This window comes from Cuculus canorus, chromosome 2, assembly GCF_017976375.1.
Source record: "Cuculus canorus isolate bCucCan1 chromosome 2, bCucCan1.pri, whole genome shotgun sequence".
Classification (NCBI taxonomy): domain Eukaryota; kingdom Metazoa; phylum Chordata; class Aves; order Cuculiformes; family Cuculidae; genus Cuculus; species Cuculus canorus.
The window spans coordinates 138093690-138115702 of NC_071402.1; the positions used below are offsets into that span (position 1 = coordinate 138093690).

At 40.3% G+C, this 22013-nt stretch overlaps 1 protein-coding gene across 2 annotated transcripts; it reads right to left on the reverse strand.

Annotated features, from left to right (window-relative positions):
- Positions 1-856: 856 nt before the first annotated feature.
- On the reverse strand, positions 857-21328 carry CROT (carnitine O-octanoyltransferase). Of its 2 annotated transcripts, none has more exons than XM_054058243.1 (17): positions 21176-21328; positions 20512-20635; positions 13888-14012; positions 12818-12999; positions 12509-12633; positions 11461-11569; positions 9603-9696; positions 9385-9510; positions 8837-8938; positions 8155-8238; positions 7946-8053; positions 7511-7641; positions 6090-6213; positions 4043-4121; positions 3144-3237; positions 2849-2968; positions 857-1797 (listed from the first exon to the last, which is right to left on the reverse strand). In XM_054058243.1, exons 2-17 carry the CDS (start codon positions 20624-20626, stop codon positions 1677-1679), a joined length of 1839 nt encoding a protein of 612 aa, XP_053914218.1. In that variant the 5' UTR covers positions 20627-20635; positions 21176-21328; the 3' UTR covers positions 857-1676. The 2 variants fall into 2 exon arrangements, with proteins under 2 accessions (XP_053914218.1, XP_053914217.1); XM_054058242.1 differs by having other exon boundaries at positions 21108-21223.
- Between the last annotated feature and the right edge of the window lie 685 nt (positions 21329-22013).

Genomic DNA, 22013 nt, shown 5'->3' on the forward strand with positions numbered 1-22013 from the left:
CCTCTATTTTCCCCTGGTAAGGTCATATCTGGAGTATTTTCTCCAGTTCTGGACTCCCCACTCCAGAAAGGAACTACTAAAGAGAGTCCAGTGGAGTGCCACAAAGGGGCCTGGAACATCTTAATGAGGAGAGGCTGAGCGAGCTTGGTCTATTTAGCCTGGAAAAAGAGAAGATGGAGAGGGGATCTTATCAGTGTTCATGAATATCTAAGCAGCATGTGTCAAGAGGATGGGGCCAGACTCTTCTCAACAGTGCCCAGCAACAGGACAAGGGGCAACAGATACAAACTTGTACAGACTCATGCTTCATTAACAGATTTCAGAAAGTCATTTACCTCCAAGAAAGACAATGGGTTATTACAAGCACTCTAGACCAGGAATGGATTCTTACTCTGTATGAATCTGCAAGATCCCAAATCAACCATTGAACAATGAACTGTTGTCAGATATAATTGAGACAGAATGTACAAGTAGTCCAGTAAAGGCAGGGAAGACAAAGGCTGAAATAATGAGACTCGGTTTATGAGGCAACTAGACAGTCTGACACACCCTGGCCTGGTACTCGGAGAAGCATCATGCTTTGAAGAAGGAAATGAAAAGGGAAACTCTGTTCTTGCTATGTAACAGAGCTTCCAGAGGGCAAAGAGATTGGTTCAGTGTTAGCTGAGGATGCAGTTGTTCCTGTAAAACAAATCATCATCTCTAGTCTCTCTCAAAACTCCAAAAACTAAAGAAAACAGAAAGCAATGGGTATTTTAGAATATCTCTATCAAGTTTATCTGTCCCAAACATCGTCTCTCACAAAGTTCAGTTGTTACACATTAAACAACCCACCCACAAAGCAATCAATACAAAGTTGATTTTCAGAAGAATTTTATTTCTATGACAGGAAAATACAAAGCTGCTCAAACAGAGGAATCAAGTCTTAAAATCCTGAGAATCGTAAACTGTATTCAGTGCTTACTTTTATCACGTATTATTAGTATAAAACAGCAGACATTCACAGTTCGCTACCAGATGAAAACTCTGGAATTCAGAACTCATATGCTGCTGTCTTTATTATCAAGAGCTCCTTTTTCAAAATACTTGAGATGGCAGTACTTTCATACTACAACTGTAGACCATCCCCATTCATGGATACAACATTTATTTGGTATAATCCTGACAGCAAAAATAGAAGATAACTTATAAAATAACATACAGCCCGATGGAAGCAGTCCTTCTACTTCATAAACCACTGGGAACAGGAAGCATAATCACCCATGAGGACCCTGTGGTTACTCTTAAGTAAGCAGTTAAGTGCTCTGCTGGCATAAACAATATCAGTAGACTACAAAGTATTCCAACTGTTACTGCTAGGATGATAAATACAAGTCTCCCATAAATTCTCCACTTCCAACACCCTGTCTCTCAAGTATGTTTGCATTGTTGAGGCATATTTCAATATTGCATAGTTCTACACAGATAAGGTACTACTGCTTGCATTGTTGTTGCAAATGGCTATGTTACTTTTAACTGGGTACTGTTACCATGGTAAATCCCATAAAAATTATAGACTTCACACAGCTCATTACATGTCCCAACTTGAATATAACAGTATTCTTGAGCATCATTTCATTAATAAGTAATACACATAACTTTGTGAGCTTGTAAAGGCTTCTGCATCATTATAAACCTTACAGGTGAGCTGCAACTGTTAACTGTAGCATGTCCTGGAAACACTGGAACACAGTTCTACACAGCACTTCTGCGTCAGTCTCTGGACAGGAGTTCCAAGAAGAACAGACAGCAAGGATCCTATCAATAAGGAAAACAATGAAGTTAGCACTCTTAATTGTCATGGTCTAGGATAAAAGTGACACTTAAATTTTTGACACATTTAAATTATTGACATAAATTCTGAAGCAAAAACTCTCACATAAACATACTGTCTCAACATTTAAAAAGGACTAAGATCCCTAGTGCATTCAGTAAGCAATATTGTTAACAGATCTATAAACCTGATATTTTGATCTAAATACCCATTTCTACATACAGTGAGAAAACTTTGCTGCTTATATTTGAAAATACTGAGTTTAAGGTTTAAAGTACTTAATAAAGGGTAAACCTTTGCCTAGCTTTATTTACCTTAACAGAGCCATGGATCAAAATATTAGTGGTTTGTATTTTCAAACTGAATCAAATCTGCACACAATCCATATTTAGCTTTATGAAGAAGTCATCCAAATTACATATACATCACAAAAATAGCAAGTTATCTCAAATCATTATAATCAAAGACGTTTAAGAGATTTGATAAAGAAGCAATAACTTTTGTCAATCAGACCAGTAAGCCAAAGTTGGCTCTTTTCAAATCCTAACATTTACAAGAAGTGAAGCTAAATGTTTTAATTTCTCCACGTTACTCAGAGGTCTGGTTTGAGCCAAAAACCGTGTGTCACTGCCAAGAATGATGGACAGTGTGCTCACCTGGTCTATCTGGTCTATCTCAGCCAACTGTTACTTCCTAAAAAGCATCTTTGCATGGTACATTTAAATGACCTTTAAACCAAAACCTTATTTTAAAATAAGTTAATTTCTTTTGTTCCTCCCTTCTTCCACCTTCCCTGCTCTTTTCTTTCCGCCCAATGTCAATACCTTGGTGCTCACTTCACCTCTACCATTCACCCTTCCTCCCACACACACTTTCCCAGAATGTTAATGCCTCCATTCTCACGTACCTCACCTCTCAACCCTCTCTGACACGTTCAGCCTTGCTTCTTCTGTCTTTTCCCTTCCTTGTTCTGTTAGCCACCTTTCCCTTTGTGATAGAGACAGAACCATGCTCAAAATGAAATCGTATCCTTACCTGTCATCTCTGATGCTATAAAAAAAGCCATAACCATGACGCACCATGGGGAGCGCACATCCATTAAACCTATAGTAGCCAGTCAGACTAGTCGAAAGAACAAAATTCCCACCTCCTCCACTGTAAAAGAAAACAAAGCAAACCCATTATTTTTAAAAATAATTTAAAACAATTGTGTTTTACAAAAATGTAATTTCATCCTAGAGATCAAGAAAGCAGTACGTATAAGGTCAGTGTAACGCTGCCCTCAGTATCAAGGGATAAAACCTCCTCTTAGTACATGAATATAAATTACCTAGCTGTGAAGGCCTTATCCAAATAAAGTTCTGGCACTGGCAGTCCTTGCTCCTGTGCTATTATTTGGAGACCCAGAAGATGACGATCAAAGCCTGTCAAATAAATGCAAATACTGCATCATAAACAAAAAGCAGCATTACCCGCTTTTCTGTTTGTTCTGGTTTGGATAGCTGGAAGCTCAAATAGCAGTACAAGCACAGACAAATGATAGAGTCAATTGAAAACCAAGATTCATATTGTAGCATACAAAAGCATTTCCCAAATACTTGATTTAAGAGGCCTTCGCCACTTTCAGCTTGCAACACTGAGCCCAAATGCACATGAACTAAGTAATACAAACCCAGCACAGTTCCTGTGGAAAACAAAAACCAAGCAAGCTTCCATGTCAGCCAAGGAGGAGTTCCACATAGTGAAACCGGCTCAGTGGCAGTTACACAGACAAGGTGAAAAGGCTTTTAGGGCCACAACTGCCTAGACAACTCACCAAGTAGGGTGGAGAGAGAATGAAGGTTTACATGGTGATTATTTCCCAGCTACTCTCTCTCATTCATAGAATAACTTACCATGCTAACAGAGGTGGGCTAGATTTTCACCCAAATCTCTCCTCTGCCTTACAAGACTGAATTTCCTACTTTTCAGCCAAGCATATATTTAACCAGAAAGCATTCTGAAATAATGTTTAGCTGGGCAGAAAAAATGAATTAATATTCAAAGTGAATGTGTTTGGGGCACAAGGAACAGTGCATGGACTAAGTTTTAGTCCCTCTCCCTGAAATGTTAAGGGGTAGTTTTTACTCAGATTGAAAACAAGGAGACAGAGACAATGAATTAGCATACAGCAATATTCCTTTTTCACCGAAACTAAAAAAATAAAACTAATTTTTGATCCAAGAATACCTTTTCCATTCTCACATTCTTTCCTCATTTTATTGTGCTTTGCAAATGCCTTATGCATCAACTGTAGTCGGTGATAATTCTGTGTAAAGCAAGGGAGACAGGATTAAAAACAACACACAGCAACCAAAAAGCAATCCAGATGAGTAACATCAGGAATCACAGATCTTCCCTTCCACAGTTTCTAGCAACTTTTGATAGAAGAAAATCGAGGTACATTAGAACTGCTCGTAAACTTTCTCCTAATTCCAAGTTCTTTTTTCAGGAGAACTTGCTCATTTGTTTCCTTTATCTCTGTGTTGTTAGTCATGTTGCTTTTGAGCTGAATAATATTCTACACTTTGTGGTTTTTTCCCAAGAAAGCCAAAAGAATAGCAAGTAGCCACTGTGAACTAAAGTAATCAAACTCGAAGATTTCCTACAGTACCACTTATTTAGAAGCGTGCTGGCTTTCAGCAGGTGTGCTTGCATTTACATGATAATCATTTTTCATGTGAAAAAAACCCAAACTGAACCAAACCCAAAATGCACAAATGAAAAAAAATAATCTGTGAAGCAAAAGCAGAAACAAAACAAAAAAGACCCTAATTAAAATATATATAGATGCCAACTGCATTCCAAACTTTGCTGACTGAAACATTACTGTCATGGCACTAATTCTGCCCAACATCATTTGGGTTTTTTTATTTTACATTGAAGCTTACATATTAAAAACAGAGACAACAGAATATGAATACATGTCTTGATAAAGGAGGCCTAGAGAAAAATCTCTAGTCATTCAAGATCTTGGCTTGTATGATGTAGATTCTTAACTACTTAAGAAGCACTCTTTATACTGTTATTCACTACTCATTATGAAAGGCTGCAGCACAGAATGAGAAACAAGGGTAGTAACTACTCAATTTGGGTAAAAATCAATCTGCTAAGCTCACAAGGGGCAAACGAGCAGTTGAAACAAAAGGATTTTTCTGAAGCACCTAACTTTAGGTATTCTATAGTTCCTTAAAAGTAGATTTTTAAATGCTATTGAACAGATTCAACGCTTTTTTAAGCCTCAAGAGTTCATCATAAAAAAATAGCAACAGCAAGGCATTTGGAGATGCTTTTTAAAATGACAAAGAGAAAAAGAAAGAGGCTACAGTTAATGTTGGAAGTAACAAACCTCTATGGGTATTAGCCATAACATCCTGGTAACTGGTTAGAAGGTAAGTGAAGAGCAGAGAAATAAGAGGAAAATATATTTGCAATAGGAAAATAGATCTGAATAATAGCAGGAAAATTGAGTTTTAAAGGTGCAGCACATGCCAAAAGAAGACAGTGAAGACCAGGAAAATATATTCTTGAAGACTGTAATTATCAATCACTCATAATTCCTGATAGCCATATTCCTGCATGTTTCTAAGATGTATCAACAATATAGAACCTTTGAATTTCCTAAAGATATGTAGCACTTTATCTCAAAAATCTTCTCCTTGCTTCATTTCTCAGGATCTGAGAAACATGCAGTGAGAACAACAGAAAGAGCATTAGTACAGCACTCGTTTGGCAAGAAAGGCACGACATGCTTTGCTAGCCAAGCACCAGAGGAAAAGAAAGAAAAGGTCACTGATTCAGCTATTCACAGACAAACTCTGGAATACATCCCTGGACACAAACAGATTCCAACCTTGTTCTCGTACTCAAGGATTAGATTAACATTTCCTGATTTCACTTGCAAATTAAACCAACAAATGTATTCTCCACAGCAGAATACATTGGTTCTAACCCTCTTACTTTCTGAGGTGTGAAAATGAACGTGAATGCTAGTCAAGAAACTTACATTCTTGAAACCAAAAGGTAAGTAGATAGAAAACCAAACAAGCCCACACATGACAGCTCACCTCAGTCACCATGACCAGAGCCAGACTTCAAGCAACTCAACACGTGAAATCTGTCTCACTGGAAACAAGGCCAAGTCCCATTAATGAGATAATAGGAAAATAAGTTTTAAGCTGTTTGAATGACAGGCCTTCTAAATACATGATAATTAAAGTAGGATTTCAGTATTTACACTGTCAGAAGGATCCAGCATGGATTTGCACCACTCCACTGCTTCCACAGTACACGATCTTATGGTCTCTGTGCGGCCATGATAGAAACGCCTGGTCATGGCAGTTTCATAACAGCAACCCGGACTAAGAAGAAAAATTAGACAAGAGTATCTCATTAAATTAACAAAACTATATGGTCTCTCAATGGAAAAATAAGTACTGCAAAGCATCCTATACATCTAGCCTAGTTACAAGTACCAGTGAGCCACTAGTTTTCTTCAAATTTTGTGCCTTAAAAAAAAAAAGAAAAGAGTTCTGCAAGCTCTTATGAGACAGATGACTGAAAAAATGCCAGTGCAGCCAAGACTGTATTGTCATGTATATTTTCTGCAGACTACAGATCTACCAGCTTCTGGTATAAATAAGCTGAAATCATGCAGGCTTCCGTTTCATTATATATTTCCATTAAACAAACCATCTACACCATCCAAAACCTAAAAAATTAAGAGAAATACTAGAAATAAGCAGCATCTCCCAATGCTTTTACAAGGAAAAGACTCGAATCGTTCTCTGTTGCATACTTACATTCACCCAGCTTTTACCTGGAGCATCCACAGCTCTATGACACTCTACCAGTCAATATACAACTTACATGAAACATACAAGTATGTTTAGAACACACTTCATAGCCTATTTTAGTCAGACAATTTATTCCAATATTCAGCAAATTGAGATCTAGTGACCTTTCCTAAGAGACAACAGGCATCTCCGGTGACTAAGCATTATGCTCGTATGACAAAACTCCTCTTTTAAAGCAATACTTGTCAAATCAGTCACACGCCATATCGGTGCAACTTAGCAAAAAGAAATTTGGGATCACCAATATCAGGAAGAATGCTGTTTTTTACCAATAATACAAAAATTACACACTTAAAAATGCATAGGCAGACATTTGTAGGGTCCCTATGTATAGCTCTATTATTCTGCCCAAAAGTTCACATCTAATGGTGCCAAAGAAAGTGAGACACTGAGGTTGGCGAGGCTTTTTATGGGCTTGGAAGACTAACCTTTTTATTGATGTCTGTCTTTGCTACAGATAAATGGAATCCTAACCCACAGAGTGTTTGGCATTTGCCCAATTGTTTACTTTGTACAGCCCAAGACCACATTTTCATGGATTGTCTTCTGCCCTCCTTTCCATAGTATGTACACACATTATCCCTGTGGGCACAAGGCAATTCTTCTGAAGCCAAGAGCATAAGCCTCATGGATTTCAATAGTGCCAAATACAGTCCTCTTCAATCTTTACAGTAAAAGATCTTTACTTCTTCATTCTTATGTCAGCATAGCAAATTACACAGTGGCGTTGCATCTCCAGATCCATATCTTTATTCAAGAGTCTATTTTTTTATTGCTAATCTGGGTAATGAGTTTTTCTTACCGCCCATGATTTTTGTAATAAGCCAGCTGAAGGGCAAGTTGCACAAATGTATCAGGATGAAGTTCCTTCTTCTTAATCAATGCTTTGCCAAAGGATGTGAAGGCATAATTCACCAGCTGCAAGTCAGACACCTGTCATACCAAAGAAGGAAAAGCCACAGAATTCAAGAAATATCACAACTTCGTTCACCTCAAGTAAAATACAATCCGCCTAAAACAACAATTTAACATATGTAACCACGGTGTTAAGTCCCTTGATTCATCAATTTATGAATTACATATTCATTCCTGTTCTCCAGCATGGAGAAAGACCAGCTAAAAACATGTAAATATAACAAGAAAAAAAAACAAAAACAAACAAACAAAAAAAAAAACAACAAAAAAACCAAACCCCAAACTATCAGCAACAATTAAAAGAAGCAGCAAGAAATTTCACCTTATCGTAATACAACTCTTTAGCACGTCTAATTCCACTTAGAACTTTTTGATCCACTGTGAATACAAGTTCCTCTGGCCATGGAAGATCCCTCACTTTATCTGATCCCTGGGAGGATGCAGACAGAAAGAAAGAAGAGAAAACAGAAAATGTTACCCAAAAGAAAAGACACACTACCTAATGCATGTGAAAGTTTAAAGGATAGATACCTTCCATTTTCCCTCAGTTTCAAATATCTTCTTTTCGACATAAGTAGACAGAGTAATCAAAGCCATGCCATCCAAAGAAGAATGCTAGAATCATATAAGACAAAATATCACATTTGGATAACTGCAAGAGGATCAAATTGCTTTCATTCCCTCTTCCACTCTCCTCTATGCAGATTAACAATTTTACTGCACAGTGCAAGATCTGTTTCTCTAGTTCTACAATACATATTGAACTACTGGAAGTTCACCCACGGTTTTGACTGCTCTGCTGCCACACGTGGAGGCACAATACAACACTGCTGTGGAGAAGCAGGTTTCAGGCAGGATGTAGTCCCATCTGGCCATTCAGAAATGAATTTTAAAAAATCCTAACTTAAAAATACAGCTGCTCAAATAGCTATGTAATAAAAAGAGCTAATTTTAGGGCTTCTTGTGCAATGTATTTTTTTTTTCCTTTGGACTGAACACTTGTTAAAAAGTTTATTATTTCAGAACTCATGTTCTTAATCAAAGTATGGTGCAATGTCAAGCATTATGAAGGCAGACTGCTTTTGGAAATCAGCCAGACAAAACTATACTAAAAAGGAACACACTAACTTTTAAAATAATACTCTGACAGGGAAAATTTAGTAAATAAGTACTTGAAAGACTTACAAGGAGGGGGCAGGACTTTTCAACTTACATCAGAGAACATGCTACAGGTTCCATTGGAAAAGGCTATTGCATTGTAGGATTTATCTCCCCAGCGTAGAGTTGGGTCACCCGTTAGCCCCAGCCTTGTAACCTAAAGTAGAAGTTACATGTCGTGGGTTTTGAAAAATACTGAGTAGTCTGTCAACCTGTCAGCTAAAACAAGCCTACATTAAGCAAGTAAGTCTTCCCTGAGACGCCAGACACTTTCATCATTTAAAAATTAAACACTAACAATTCTAAGTTTTTAAATTAAGAGTGGTAACAAGTTGATGACTGTTTCTGAGGACCCTGAAGTCATAGAAGGCTAAAAGCTTACGAAGGCGGATTTCAGCCATTCCCACTTCCAATATCCTAACAATTCAAACTATTTAAGTAATCCTGTGAGCAAGAATCATTTTCTGTGCATTTATCTGCTTCATCTTCTTTGTTCCGCAAGAGTAAGAAGTGCTACTTCTCTACAGAAAGACATGCATATATGCAGAAGATATTTTTATATATACAAGACAAGATACGAATTATCATATAAACCATAGATACCTCACTGTAGTCTTCAGGAGTTGCATGGGGACTAGCATCATCCAGGCAGACTACAAACAAACTTCTCTGAATTTTTTCCAGAAGAGCTAAGTTCTTTGGATCAAGATCAATCAAATATTCACGTAACTAGAAAGCATGAAAGACAAAACTAAGTGAAATTATTTATTTCCAGTGATCACAATGCTTTTCTAAGGAATCAGCTGTTACAGTATTCCCACCTTTGCCCATTCTGTCCTTCCGCTGCTTGTTAAGGCTGCCAGTCCTGGTCCATCGGGTTCACTATGACATATTTTCTGGATATATGCAAGTTGCCTTTAGGAAGATTTCAAAAACTGAAGTTAATGAAGAACATACAGAAAGAAGATAAGTCACCCTTTTTATTTCTCTTTTTTGCCAAGCCTGAATTTCGGTTCCACATTCACAAGTTAATGTGAATTTTCAGGAAGCATGAATCAGCTCCCTCAGACCCTAAGGTGCAGCTGAACATCTGCTCTATTTTCAGTCACTAACAGTTGATTCAATTGCAGGTACCAGCCCGTGCAAACTTAAATGTAAACAATCGTGCTCCTAAGTGTGATGTATGCACTTAATTTTAAACTAGATTTAAGACTTCAGCTGTGCAGACCAGACTTTCCTGAGCAGCGGACACCTGCAATACTGCAATTTCACAGCTTCTATAGGAACTAATTAGACAGAAGGGGAAACCTTCCACTCAAGATAAACCTTGAAACTTAAAGCAGAAAAAGGACTTCTGAAACAGAAGGATGGAACTACACAAAACTACTTCCCTTCCTATCCATCCTTTCATTTTACCTTTGAAAAGTTATTAACAAAGTACTAATTTGTAGTTTGCAAATTCAGCTTTTCACGTCATGAAAAAAAGCAAACAAGAAACCCACAAACCAAACCGCTACCACATAACAAAAACCAAACCAAAACCAATCTGCTCTTTCTACAGACAATCTAGGGATTTCTGTCTGTATTTCAGGCATTCATTTCTTTATTACTTGCTTGATCTAACAGGTACAACTACAGAATCTAGAAATACATATATTGAAATAACTTAAGTATTAAAGTACCAGACTCTCAAAACTAGTTTGTCTTGCCTAAGGAACTTTGCCATCCACCTTTTCCTAAATTGAATTACGGAAGTCTTCTGTTGTGCTCTATAAACAGTCCCTTGACAAACAGAGTAAGTTATTCCTAGATGAAATGCACAACCTCTCTTTAAGTAGATGGATATAGATCCCAAATAGATCACAAGAGATTTATGCTGAAACTCCCTCTGTACGTGACATAAGACTTCAACCAACAAAGCAGAAAACCTTGTGGCCACAACTGTATTACCAATTTGAAAAGTCAACACTTCTTCATGCTGCTGAGAGAAAACAGAGGTACAGCATGGAAAAGCTTTAAACCACTGTCAGTTGCACTAGTACTGAAATTCACTATTTAAAGAACCAAATTCTTTCTCTTCCTTTGCAGCAGCTCAGGAACATGAAGAGCCACAAACATTGCTGGTTGTCACAGGTCTGGTGCAAAGACAAGAAATGCAAGTGAAGTGCTGCTGTATTGCTCTGTACTCGCAGAAAGTCAGTGTGATTTTGGACTCTGCTGTACTCATTAATAGGAATCTCAAATCCTCCATTCTTGTGAAAATTGACACAAATGTATTAGATTTGAATCAACACGACAAGTGGTGCTTCATCTTTGATAATGATTAAGTAACAATGAGATAATTATCAATGTGGGTTGGTCTTGAGAGGACCAACTTACAATCTTAGTTACAATCCTAATAGTTCCATGTCAAGAACTTTCATATGTAAATGATATTTCCTACTGAAACACCTTCTGTATGATGTTCTACGGGTGTATTACAACAGTAGATGATCATCATGCTTCACGGCAAGTTGCCATCCACTAAACAAGAATTTATGCAAATCTGAACCCTCATCTGAGAAGCTGTGGCCTCTCTCGCACCTAAATCTTCGGGGTGAAGCGGATAGAAAAAGAAAGACTCTCTTTGGTAGGTAGCTTAAATAGGACAGCTCATCGGAAACAAGGTAGTTTGAACACCTGAAAATCTCTGGAGGAGTCATCATATTGCCTTCATGTATAGCATCAAATGAAAACACTCGACCTCGACACAGGACTATTAAGTGAGATGGACATTCACCTTCAGTCTCTGAAATGAAACAAAAAATGAAAATCCAACCGTGGAGACAGATAAAGGAAAAACACTCAGCAAGTCCTACAGACCCATTTTTCATTCAAAATGAGGCAGACTTCATACAGTCAAAAACAGGAAAAAACAATAACTTTTTCAGTCAAACCGTATGGTCTTACGGCAAATTTGAAGAATTTTTTACAACTGTCAGAAAATATACATAAGTACAGAACTTCTACTGTTATTTGGTACTTCAAGCCATTGTCATTACCTAGTAGCAAATTTTTGTCCAGTGTTCAGACCATGTCAGTTCCCTCAGCAGCCAAAGGAGATAAACAATCTCTTTTGCCTGTCCTACATATTTTGATTGCCCAAACTCTTCTCTGGAGTTGTCCATATATCTCCATGGATCACAGAGAACCAAGACATCCAACTGGACTAAATACATCACCTGAGGGCAAACAGTCTACATGGAAATGGGTATCACCTGCCATGTACAACATGAGAAGTGATAGAAGCAAGAATGTTTTCTAAAGTTCTTGCAATATTTTAAGGGAGAAAAGGGACATGGATGACATAAATTGCATCTCCACAGGATAGTAGTTTTATTCATTAAGTGTGATCAAAATAGAACACTGAGTTTCCACCCATATTTGTAATCCATGGAATTCGTCCTTTTTCAATTCTTAATGCTGGCACACTTAGAGGCATTAGGCCGGTAACAGACAATTTGAAGCAGAGCTTTCTTTTAATCTTATTTAGGAAGGACTAAGTATTGGACCAAAAAGGGCATTTGTAGATCAAATATCTTAATTGCTTCCTTATATAAGCACTCAGTAACAAGTATCTGATATAGTGCTTGAGGAAATGAGTATTTTAGGGTTAAAATGACCACTACTCTAGCCCATTAATACAAAATCATCTCCTTGTATTAACCCATAATTTGCATTTGTTTACCAGTTTTAAAATAACTGCCGATAGAGTCTCTGTTAACTCCAGGAATTCTGCAAGTGCAGAAGAGCATTCGAAATTGGTTCATATCCAGAACAGCATTCCCAGCTCTTTCTACAGGCATCTTCTCTCTGCAATAAACAAATAAACCAAAATTAAAGTAGAGAGCTGATAATTATGCAAGTAAATCAAGGTAAGACAAACCCATCTTTTAATGCATAGAACGCATGCCAGCGAACATAAACACATTTTTGTGACTAAATTACACATAGATCATTCGTATTCAGAATAAATTATTTTTTCTTAAAGTCTTACGTTCTTAATAGCTCCCACAATTTCAGGTTGTGCCATATATTCACACATGCTCTTTCTATCTGAGTGCCCTCTTTAGGTGGCCAGCAGTGTTCAATAAAGGGAGCAGCACCTCCCATATTACAGTGTATTTGTGTTGATATGCGAAGATCAAGATAAGCCACATTCAGCCACCAGTCCTCCAGCTGAAAATGAAAAATGTTTAACATTAAATTAAGTTTCGGGCATCAATTCTTTACTAATCACTTGATTGTTCAACTGCCTGCGGGGTATTTTTACTACTTTTTAAAAAAATATATATATTTTGCATATTAGTTTATAAGTAAAAGGCAGCAAGACACTGGTTAAAAACTAACTGCTGGGGGTAAAATACATCTAGTTCTTCTATTTTCAAGCTTGAAATAAAATTCAATACTGTTTAAGACTATTAAACTGTAAATTATGATAAGTTCTTCCCTGATAGTCATCACCTTAAACTCACAGATGTCTGCTACAGCTGCTGTGAATATCAGACAGATTACTCCAAGAGGAATGGAAGGAAAGGAGATTTGTGCGAAAGAGGATCTGAGAGGGAAATTTCATAATGTATTTTTTCCTCCCATCACCTGAAAATCTTCACTCTGGAGTGTGTCATGTTGAGATTTAAGAAGTCCTCATGAATTCTACTCGGTAACAACCCCCTTTGTATCCCTTTCTCTGTTGAAAGACAAAAATGCTACCACATAGCTTTATTCAGGAAAGAGAGAGAGAGAGACAAAATGCTAAATCCTACTTTTTCTTTCTCTGTCTTTGGGAGGGGAGCAGGGTGGAGAGAGGAGGGACCGGTTGTGATAGAAGTGGAGACTGACAGACAAAGCATTCAAAAGCTGTTAAGGTAATTTAATATCTCAGTAAGTGAACTCAGTCACCCCACTTTTAATAAAACAAATCACACATAAATAAGTGAATATATTCATACCCATAGGCCAAGTGGCAGACAGAAGGAAGATCCTAAAACCAAAAAAGCTAAATGGTTCTGAAGAATCAACTTTCTATCAGTTCAGTTATGCTTTCTTACATATCTAAATACGTACCCAATTCCTTCTTGTTTTAGCTCTTTCCAGTAATTTCTGATGCAACTCTTTCCCAATCCCATTTTCAAATTTTTTAACTACATCTTCAGTTCTTTTATATTCTTCTTGATTTAGAAATGGCTTCACTGTAGAAAGGAAATGTTTGGTTTTTATTCCAGACACTCACAGGCAAGGCAGTGGATGAAAATACTCAAAACTTACTTTTCTAAAGCAAATATTTAAAGGGACACACCTTTTAAAAATCTGTAAATAATTTCCAGTGTGTTCTAATAAAACACAAATACATACTGTTAAATAAATGCAGATGTTAGCAGATTAAGCAGTTGCTGAAAACCTGAAATACCTAACAGATAACTAAACCAAACACATTTAAAACTGTAGGCAGAAATACTATGGAGTTCTGCAATTCCACCAGCTGCACCAGCCATAAGCTATTCTTTCCATTATTTTCAGAGATTCGTTCATGGTCTACAAGCACCCTGCCCATCAATTCTCATTCCTTGTCCCCATGTTATGCCTACCTTTGAATAACACTTACAGCAACTATTTTTATAATCTTAAAATACTTTTGGATTTCTCTCAGATCACGTACCATTCAAGCCAAAGTTCTCTGTAAACATTTGCAAAATTAGTCATTATTTTAATCTAAAACCCTCCTTAAAGCCTTTTTACCATGAAATCTATGTTCAGTAACAGGCACTGCTGATGCCAGTTTCCATACAGGCACATCTTATTGCCCTCTTATACTCACCTTGCGTATAAGGTATTTTCTGTTACCTTTATACTCCGTGCAAGTTCGTAGCAAACAGAAGTGTGGGGTGGGAGTGGGGGGCATTTCTGCTTGATTCAATGCCTACGCAATAAGGTCAGATTACTTTTTGAGGCTGCTGAGCACTACTGTCCAACAAGTTCTTGTCTGCCTTGCTAGTGCTAACCCTCCATTTGCTTACAGCTGTTAAGAACAAGGAAGGATACACTATTACTAAAAGTTAAACAAGTGTCTGTATCACCTCCAATCTAGTTTTTCTAACAATGGAGATTCAGCCTGGGACGCTCTCGAATACTAACCTATCCTCATAGAAGTAGAATCCTACTTCCTCACAACTGTGCATTGCTGCAATTATGCCTGCTTGCCTGCAACCACTACTTTTTTTCTTCCTCATAGATCTACAGATCATCTAGTCCAACATCTCATCTCAGCAGGGTAGGCTACAGCAGGCAGCTCAAGACTGTATTTGGTTTCAAACATCTCCAAGGATGGAGGCTCTACAACCTCCCTGGCAGCAACCTGTTGCAGTGCTTAACCACCCTTAAAATAAGAAGTCTTCTTACACCTAAAAGGAATTTCTTGTATTGCACTTGTTCTGTTATTGGATACCACTGTGATGTTTGGTTCAATCTCCTTTACTCTTTCCCATCAAGTCTTTACACACATGGCAAAGATCCCCCATAGAGCCTTTTCTTTCCTAGTCTCAGCTCTCTCAGCATTTTCTCATATGTCAGATAATCCAAGCCCTTCATCACTCTCATGGCCCTTCACTGGGCTCACCTCAGTATGCCCATGTCTTGCTTGTACTGCGGAGCCCAGAAATGGGACACAGCACTCAGGTGTGACCTCCCCAGCACTGAGGAGAGGGGGATCGCTTCTCTTTACCTGCAGGCAACACTCCTTCTAGTGGAGCCTTGAAGGCTGCTGGCCTGCCTTGCTGCAAGGGCACATTGCTGGCTCATGTTCAACTTCAGACCCACCAGCACCCCACCGGCTTTTCTGCAAAGCTGCTTTCCAGACAGTGGGCCTCAGCTTCTGCTGGTGTGGGGGATTATTCCACCCTGGGTGCATGACTTGGCATTTCCCGTTGTTGAACTTCATGAAGTCCCTGTCAGCTTGTTTTTCCAGTCTGTTCCTCCAGCCTGGCAAGCTTCCTCCGATGGCAGTACAACCATCTGGAGCACCGGCCACTCCTTCTAGCTTTGTATCATTCGCAAACTCAGAGTGCACCCTGTCTCATCATCCAGGTCATTAAGGAAGAGACTAAACAAGGCTGAACCCCTAGGGTACACTATCAGAGACTGATCTACACCTGGAATAAGTGCTCCTGACCACAAACCTTTGAGATCAGCAGCTGAGACAGCCCACCTGACTGCCCACTATGTAATCCACACTTCATCAGTTGGTCTGGGAGGAAGTTTAAAAAACAAACAAACAAAAACAAACAACCTTTTGAAGTGCCAAAAGCCTTGTTAAAGCCAATAAACAATATCTACATGTAGCTTGAATTGCACCACCATCACTTGTGAACACAGATTAAAAAAAAAAGAGAGGCATCCACCTACACCATTTAGCAGTCTACAATATCCACCCAGGAAACCTGGAGCCGAAAGGCTTACCAGACTGAGGGTAATCCGACACTCAGGTTTCTCTGAGTGACCTTACTACCACACAATATTGTAAGAGAGAGTGATCATCCTCTATTATTTAAAGTAAAGTCATTACAGAACATATACATATGCACTTAAGAAAGAAATTAAGCAAAATTGTTGAGTTGTGGTCCCTATTTCAGGGGTGACCAAGACTGCTACGGGACTGTAGCACATGATGACGAGACAAGACTGAGAACTGAGGTTTTTTTCAGCTTAAGAAGAGAATACAAAGGGAAGACCTTGCTGCTCTAACAACTAAATGGAAAGGCAAACTGAAGATAAAGCATGGCTCCTCTCACATATGCACAAGAATAGTACAAGAGAAAATGGATTAAAGATGGAATAAAGAAAATTTCTGACAAGAAAAACGTGAAGGGTTTTTGTTGTTGTTGCTGGTTTGGGTTTTGTTCCCTCTCCCACAATCATGAGGGTGATGAAATACCACAACAAGAGAGGGTGTAGAATCTTTACCCTGGCACATATACAAAATCCAGCTAAGCAAGCCTGAGCAACTTGCTGTAGTTGGACCAGCTTTGAGCAGGAAACTGGTCTAGATGAATCCCTCCCAACCCACGTGGTTCTGTGATGACATAGCCTCTTTCCATTTAAAAACTATTTGATCGGAGGTAGGAGCAGTACTATTACAAAGGAGCAGAACTCATTTCTCACTAGAGCTCTGTGAAACTTGCCACATTCTCCAGGCCCACAGACCTTGTCTTCCTTTCTACATAGATGAGCTCCATCCATAAAACAAAAACTACCCCATGAAAGACGTCTTCAGTTGCATAGTTAAGGAACACTCAGGAAGCTGGACCTTTGGCTTTTCATACTTTCAGGCTGAGTCCATGCTTCTGAGTCTCAGCCTCTGGAGTGAGCTGAAAGGCTAAATAACACATGGCTACAGCCATCCTCTTTGCTCAAGGCCTACCTTCAAAACAAGATTAATCATCCTGAATCCAAAGCAGGGGCAGCTACTGCAAAGACCTCAGAAGGTGCCTTATTTGGACATACTCTGTCCAGCCTTTCTAACTGATTGGCTTCAAAGAGACAAATGATTAACCAACAGGCACACTATCTAATGTTAAGTGCCTGGGATCCTCCTCCAACCAATAAAATACAGAGGTTTCCAAGGAAAAATTCACAGCATATATGAAGGGTCATTTGGAGCTTCTGAATTGTTCTTCAGAAGCACTTTCCTTTGTTCACTCACCTTCGCAGACTAACAAATGAAGAGCTTAAGCAATGAGAATCACTGAGCTAGCATCTAGAACTGTGCACTACACATTGTGGCTTTAAGTGACTAGAACAAGGGAAGACTGTGGCAGAACAAAGAATACTGGATTAAGTTTCCTCCAATCTCCAGTGAGACCAAAGGAGATCAACAACGATGATCAAAGTTATAGAATGACTTACGAATAAGGAACAGTACAGAGGAAGTAACTTCAGCATGAAAAAAAAGGGACATGTCATAAGGTATTTAGAGAATCACAGATCAGAGTCAGAAAACAAGAGTAAACAAATTCACTGTCAGGTTGTGTCACTCCATAAGAGTTATTTACTAACTTGGAAAGCCAGCTGGGTTTACAAAATGTAGTTCTAAAGGGCAATTCTGCTATTGCAGGTTCACTACTATTGCAGCACAACTTTAATCTGTATTACAACAAAAAGAGAACTTTTTTTGACATGCGTACACACAACATGTCTTTCCTAAAAACACCATTTCAACATTCTGCATCAGAATGTGATGACATAAGGAACAACAAAGAAAAGCCATTACCATCTACCAGGCCATCTACACTCCAAATAAAAGCGAACTCTGATTGAACTTGAGGATTTCTATTTTGGGAAAGGAAAATTTTGGTGTAATAGGTTTCTACTAAGGACAGAACTCTAGGTCTAACTGTTAGGATCGCTGTATTACAGGTAAGACGTTAAGACACAAAGCAGATGTTACAGAAAAAAAGCTCAAAGTCTCAGAGTTCTGGAAATTATTAAAGAAACTTTGGAAACTAATCTCAAGATACTAGGTAATGTATCCCTGTCATCCCCAACATATCAAATCCTGATATGATAATAAAGAACCAGTCAGTGTCTCTGCTTTATAAACAAAGCCAAGCATGTGTGCATTGATGTTCTTTTGAGAACTTTGCTCTCTAAAGTAGATCATGAAAATCATGCAAAAATGCCCAATACCATTTTTTTCCTACTGCTGTATAGTTAACAGAATTGGTGAGAAAGTGTAAAAGACCCTGGGCAAACACAGTCACACACAAGCAAAGCAGTCATCACGCAAAACAAAATTTGTAGACAGAAAAATATCTTTCATTAGACCAGCTAATATGAGGTCCAACACCACAAAAACAAACTGAGACTGTGCCTTTAACTTTTTATTTCACAAATCTAGAAAATAACTATGATCACCTTCACAATAGTTTCCTTCTGAGTTGACACATAGCTGTGCGTGATGCTGCCAACATTCAAACCAATTCCACAAATCACTGTCTGAAAAGCTGTTCAAGAAGTCCGTCAGTTTTGCTTTCACTTCTTCAGCCAACAAAAAATGGGTTCCTTTGAGCACTGACTTGATCTTTGGGGAAGAGGGAACAGAGTGGGTGCTCAAGCACGGCAATGTTATTAGCCAAATACTGCTTCACAAACTGTAGCAAAGAATATTACAGATATGCCTATCAAGGTGTCCTGCACCTTGGTCAGGGCAACTCCTGCTATCAATACAAGCTGGGTAGAGAATGGTTTGAGAGCAACCCAGCCGAGGAGGACTTGGGGATGCTGGTGGATGAAAAGCTGGGCATGAGACAGCAATACGCACTCACAGCCCAGAAAGCCAACCAGATCCTTCAAGAGAAGCATGACCAGTAGGGCGAGGGAGGGGATTCTGCCCTTCTACTCCACTGTGGTGAGATCTCATCTGGAATACTGTGTCCGGGTCTGGAGCCCTCAGCACAGGAAAGACATGGACCTGTTGGAGTGGGTCCAGAGGAGGGCCATGAAAAACGATCAGAGGGATAAAACAACTCTGCTATGAGGAAAGGCTGAGAAAGCTGGGGTTGTTCAGCTTGGAGAAGAGAAGGCTGCAGGGAGACCTTCTGGACAAAATGTCCAGCATACAGCTAGAGAACTGCATAATACGTTGGGTGAACAACAGGGTGACAGGTCTGGCTCAAGGAGTTATAGTAAATGGCGTTACATCAGTGTATCAGCCAGTCACCAGTGGTGTTGTGAAGGGCTCAGTTGATGATCAAAGGGATGGAACTCTCTCCGAAGAGGAAAGGGCAAGAGAGTTGTTCAGCCTGGAGAAGAGAAGGCTCTGGGAAAACCTTCTTGTGGCCTTTCAGTACTTAAACGGGGCTTGTAAGAAAGATGGGGAGAGACTTTTTAGGAGGGTCTGTTGTGATAATAGAAGGGGTAATAGCTTTAAACTAAGATGGGAGATTTTGACTCAGTATAAGCAAGACATTTTTTACAATGAGGGTGATGAAACACTTGGCACAGGTTGCCCGGAGTGGTGGTAGAAGCCCCATCCCAGAAACATTCAAGGTCAGGTTGGACAGGGCTCTGACTAACCTGATCCAATTGAAGATGTCCCTGCCCCTCACAGGGAGGTTGAACCTTTAAAGGTTCCTTTCAACACAAACCATGCTATGATTCTATACTACAGTTCTATGATTTTCTAACTGAGGGTAAGAAAGTGCCTATATTTGAGTATGTGTCCACTAGTACTGAGTAAAGTGATTGAGTTGTTCTAACCTGTCTCAGTGAGACTAGGCTCATGTTCTATAACTGTCTCCTCGTTTTTCCCCTCCCACTCTTGGTTCCTGAGCTATAGGATTAGTCTCAGAGTTTGGTTTTTTTTGTGTTGGACCCCACATAGCTGAAAAACAAAACCTAAACCTTAGAGAGAGAAAGCCCCAAAAGATAACCTTCTCACATGCCCCATTCACTTTCACACCGAAGAAAGTCACATACTGGTAAAACAGAAACTTTTAATCAAGTTGCTCTGGGCACTTAGTTTGCCATTTTGAACTTGAAAAAAGGCTTTTTTCTCTCTAAACTTGTCTGGATCCCCCATCCCAATTATATCAGTTGATAAAAGCCGTCTCCACAAATCACTTTGCAAACATCTTCAGATTAGCCCGGTCACAACAGCGCACACACAGCGCTATTATTATACTATTAAGTCATTACCTGAATCAAGGTATTTACTTAAAGATTCCTCCAGAGAAGGCACAGGCAGGGAAGGCAGGGAGTCCTGGTACTGGAAGGTTCGCTCCTCGGAGGACGAGACCACCTGCTTCTCCATGATGCAGCCCTGCAGCACAACGTTAACAGTCTATGAAACCCGCCCGAGAGAGATGTCGTTCTTCCCGTTCTGTTTTTTCCTTCCCCCGCCCATTTCCAGGGCCAGAGACACCGATCACGGAATTGTCCGCCCACAAAGCCGGGATCCAGGACGCTCCCTCGCCCCGCTGGGGAGCCGCCAGGGCTGCAGACGCGAGGCCTGGCGTTTTTTTCCGGGACAGCGGAGACCAGGGAAGGGGGAACCGCCCGGCGGCCCTGCCGAGCCCGCAGGAACAGAGGCACGAGGAGCGGGCCCTGCCCAGCCCAGCCGAAGCCAGACGTGCGCGCCCGAATACCGCCGAACCGAGCCGAGCGCGCCCGAACCGAGCCGAACCCCGCCGAGCCCAGCCCAGCCGAGCCGAAGCCAGCCGAGCCGAAGCCAGCCGAGCGCGCCCGAACCGACCGAACCGAGCCGAGTGCACCCGAACCGAGCCGAACCCCACCGAGTGCGCCCGAACACGGCCGAACCGAGCCGAGCGTGGTGTGAGGCTGCGCCGCCGGCAGCGCTTACCCGTCCCGCGCACCGCCCGCCCCGTTTCACCTCTGCCCTACTTCAAGCCGCGCGGGCGGGGCCGCGGCAAGGCAGCCCCGGGGTGGGACGCGGGCGGGGCGTGAGGCTGGCGGAGGCTTTGCGGGCGCCGCTGCGTGTTGAGGAAAGGCGGCCGTGGCGGGGAGTGGCGGCTGCGCTGGAGCCTGGGGCTGCGGGGCGGAGCGGGGTCTGGAGCCGTCCTGCCTTCCTCAGTGCGAGAAACGCCGGGTCACCGGTGAAATACTGGAAAGGACAGAGTCTTCGAAGCGAAGGCGGTAATATTTTTATTTTAGGATTCAGCGCTGAATCGGATGCCCTTCTAAATAAGGCATCGTGTCTCACAGAAACAGTGCGTGTCTGTACCAGTTTTAGACAAAGAAGTGTGTTAAATCCTCGAAGAATGTTTGGGTTTTTTAGGTTACCCGACCATGTCTGGAGACTCCCTTCAGGTTCTCTCTTGACCTAAGACAACTCCATCTTAGAAGACAGTTAAGCATGTCAGTAAATTCTTGCAACTCTTAAGAGAGCATTTACTCTTTTGGGTTATTCATCCATGTCTGGAGATTGTCTGCATATTATCTCTTGATAGAAGATGGTTTTATATTACAGGATAATTAAACATACAAACCAGCTGCAGAAAACTTATCAATTAATTCTCACACTGAGCAAACGCTTCACTGTGTGGTTAAGCAGTTTGTGTGGGGAAAGACATGAGCAGGCCCACCCAGCCCCACTTGCCATAGTTAATGAGGTCTTTGCTTTCAGAGATGCGTGTCAGTGCTGCCCTTCAGCACACTGAGAAGGTCTCTGGCACCTCTGG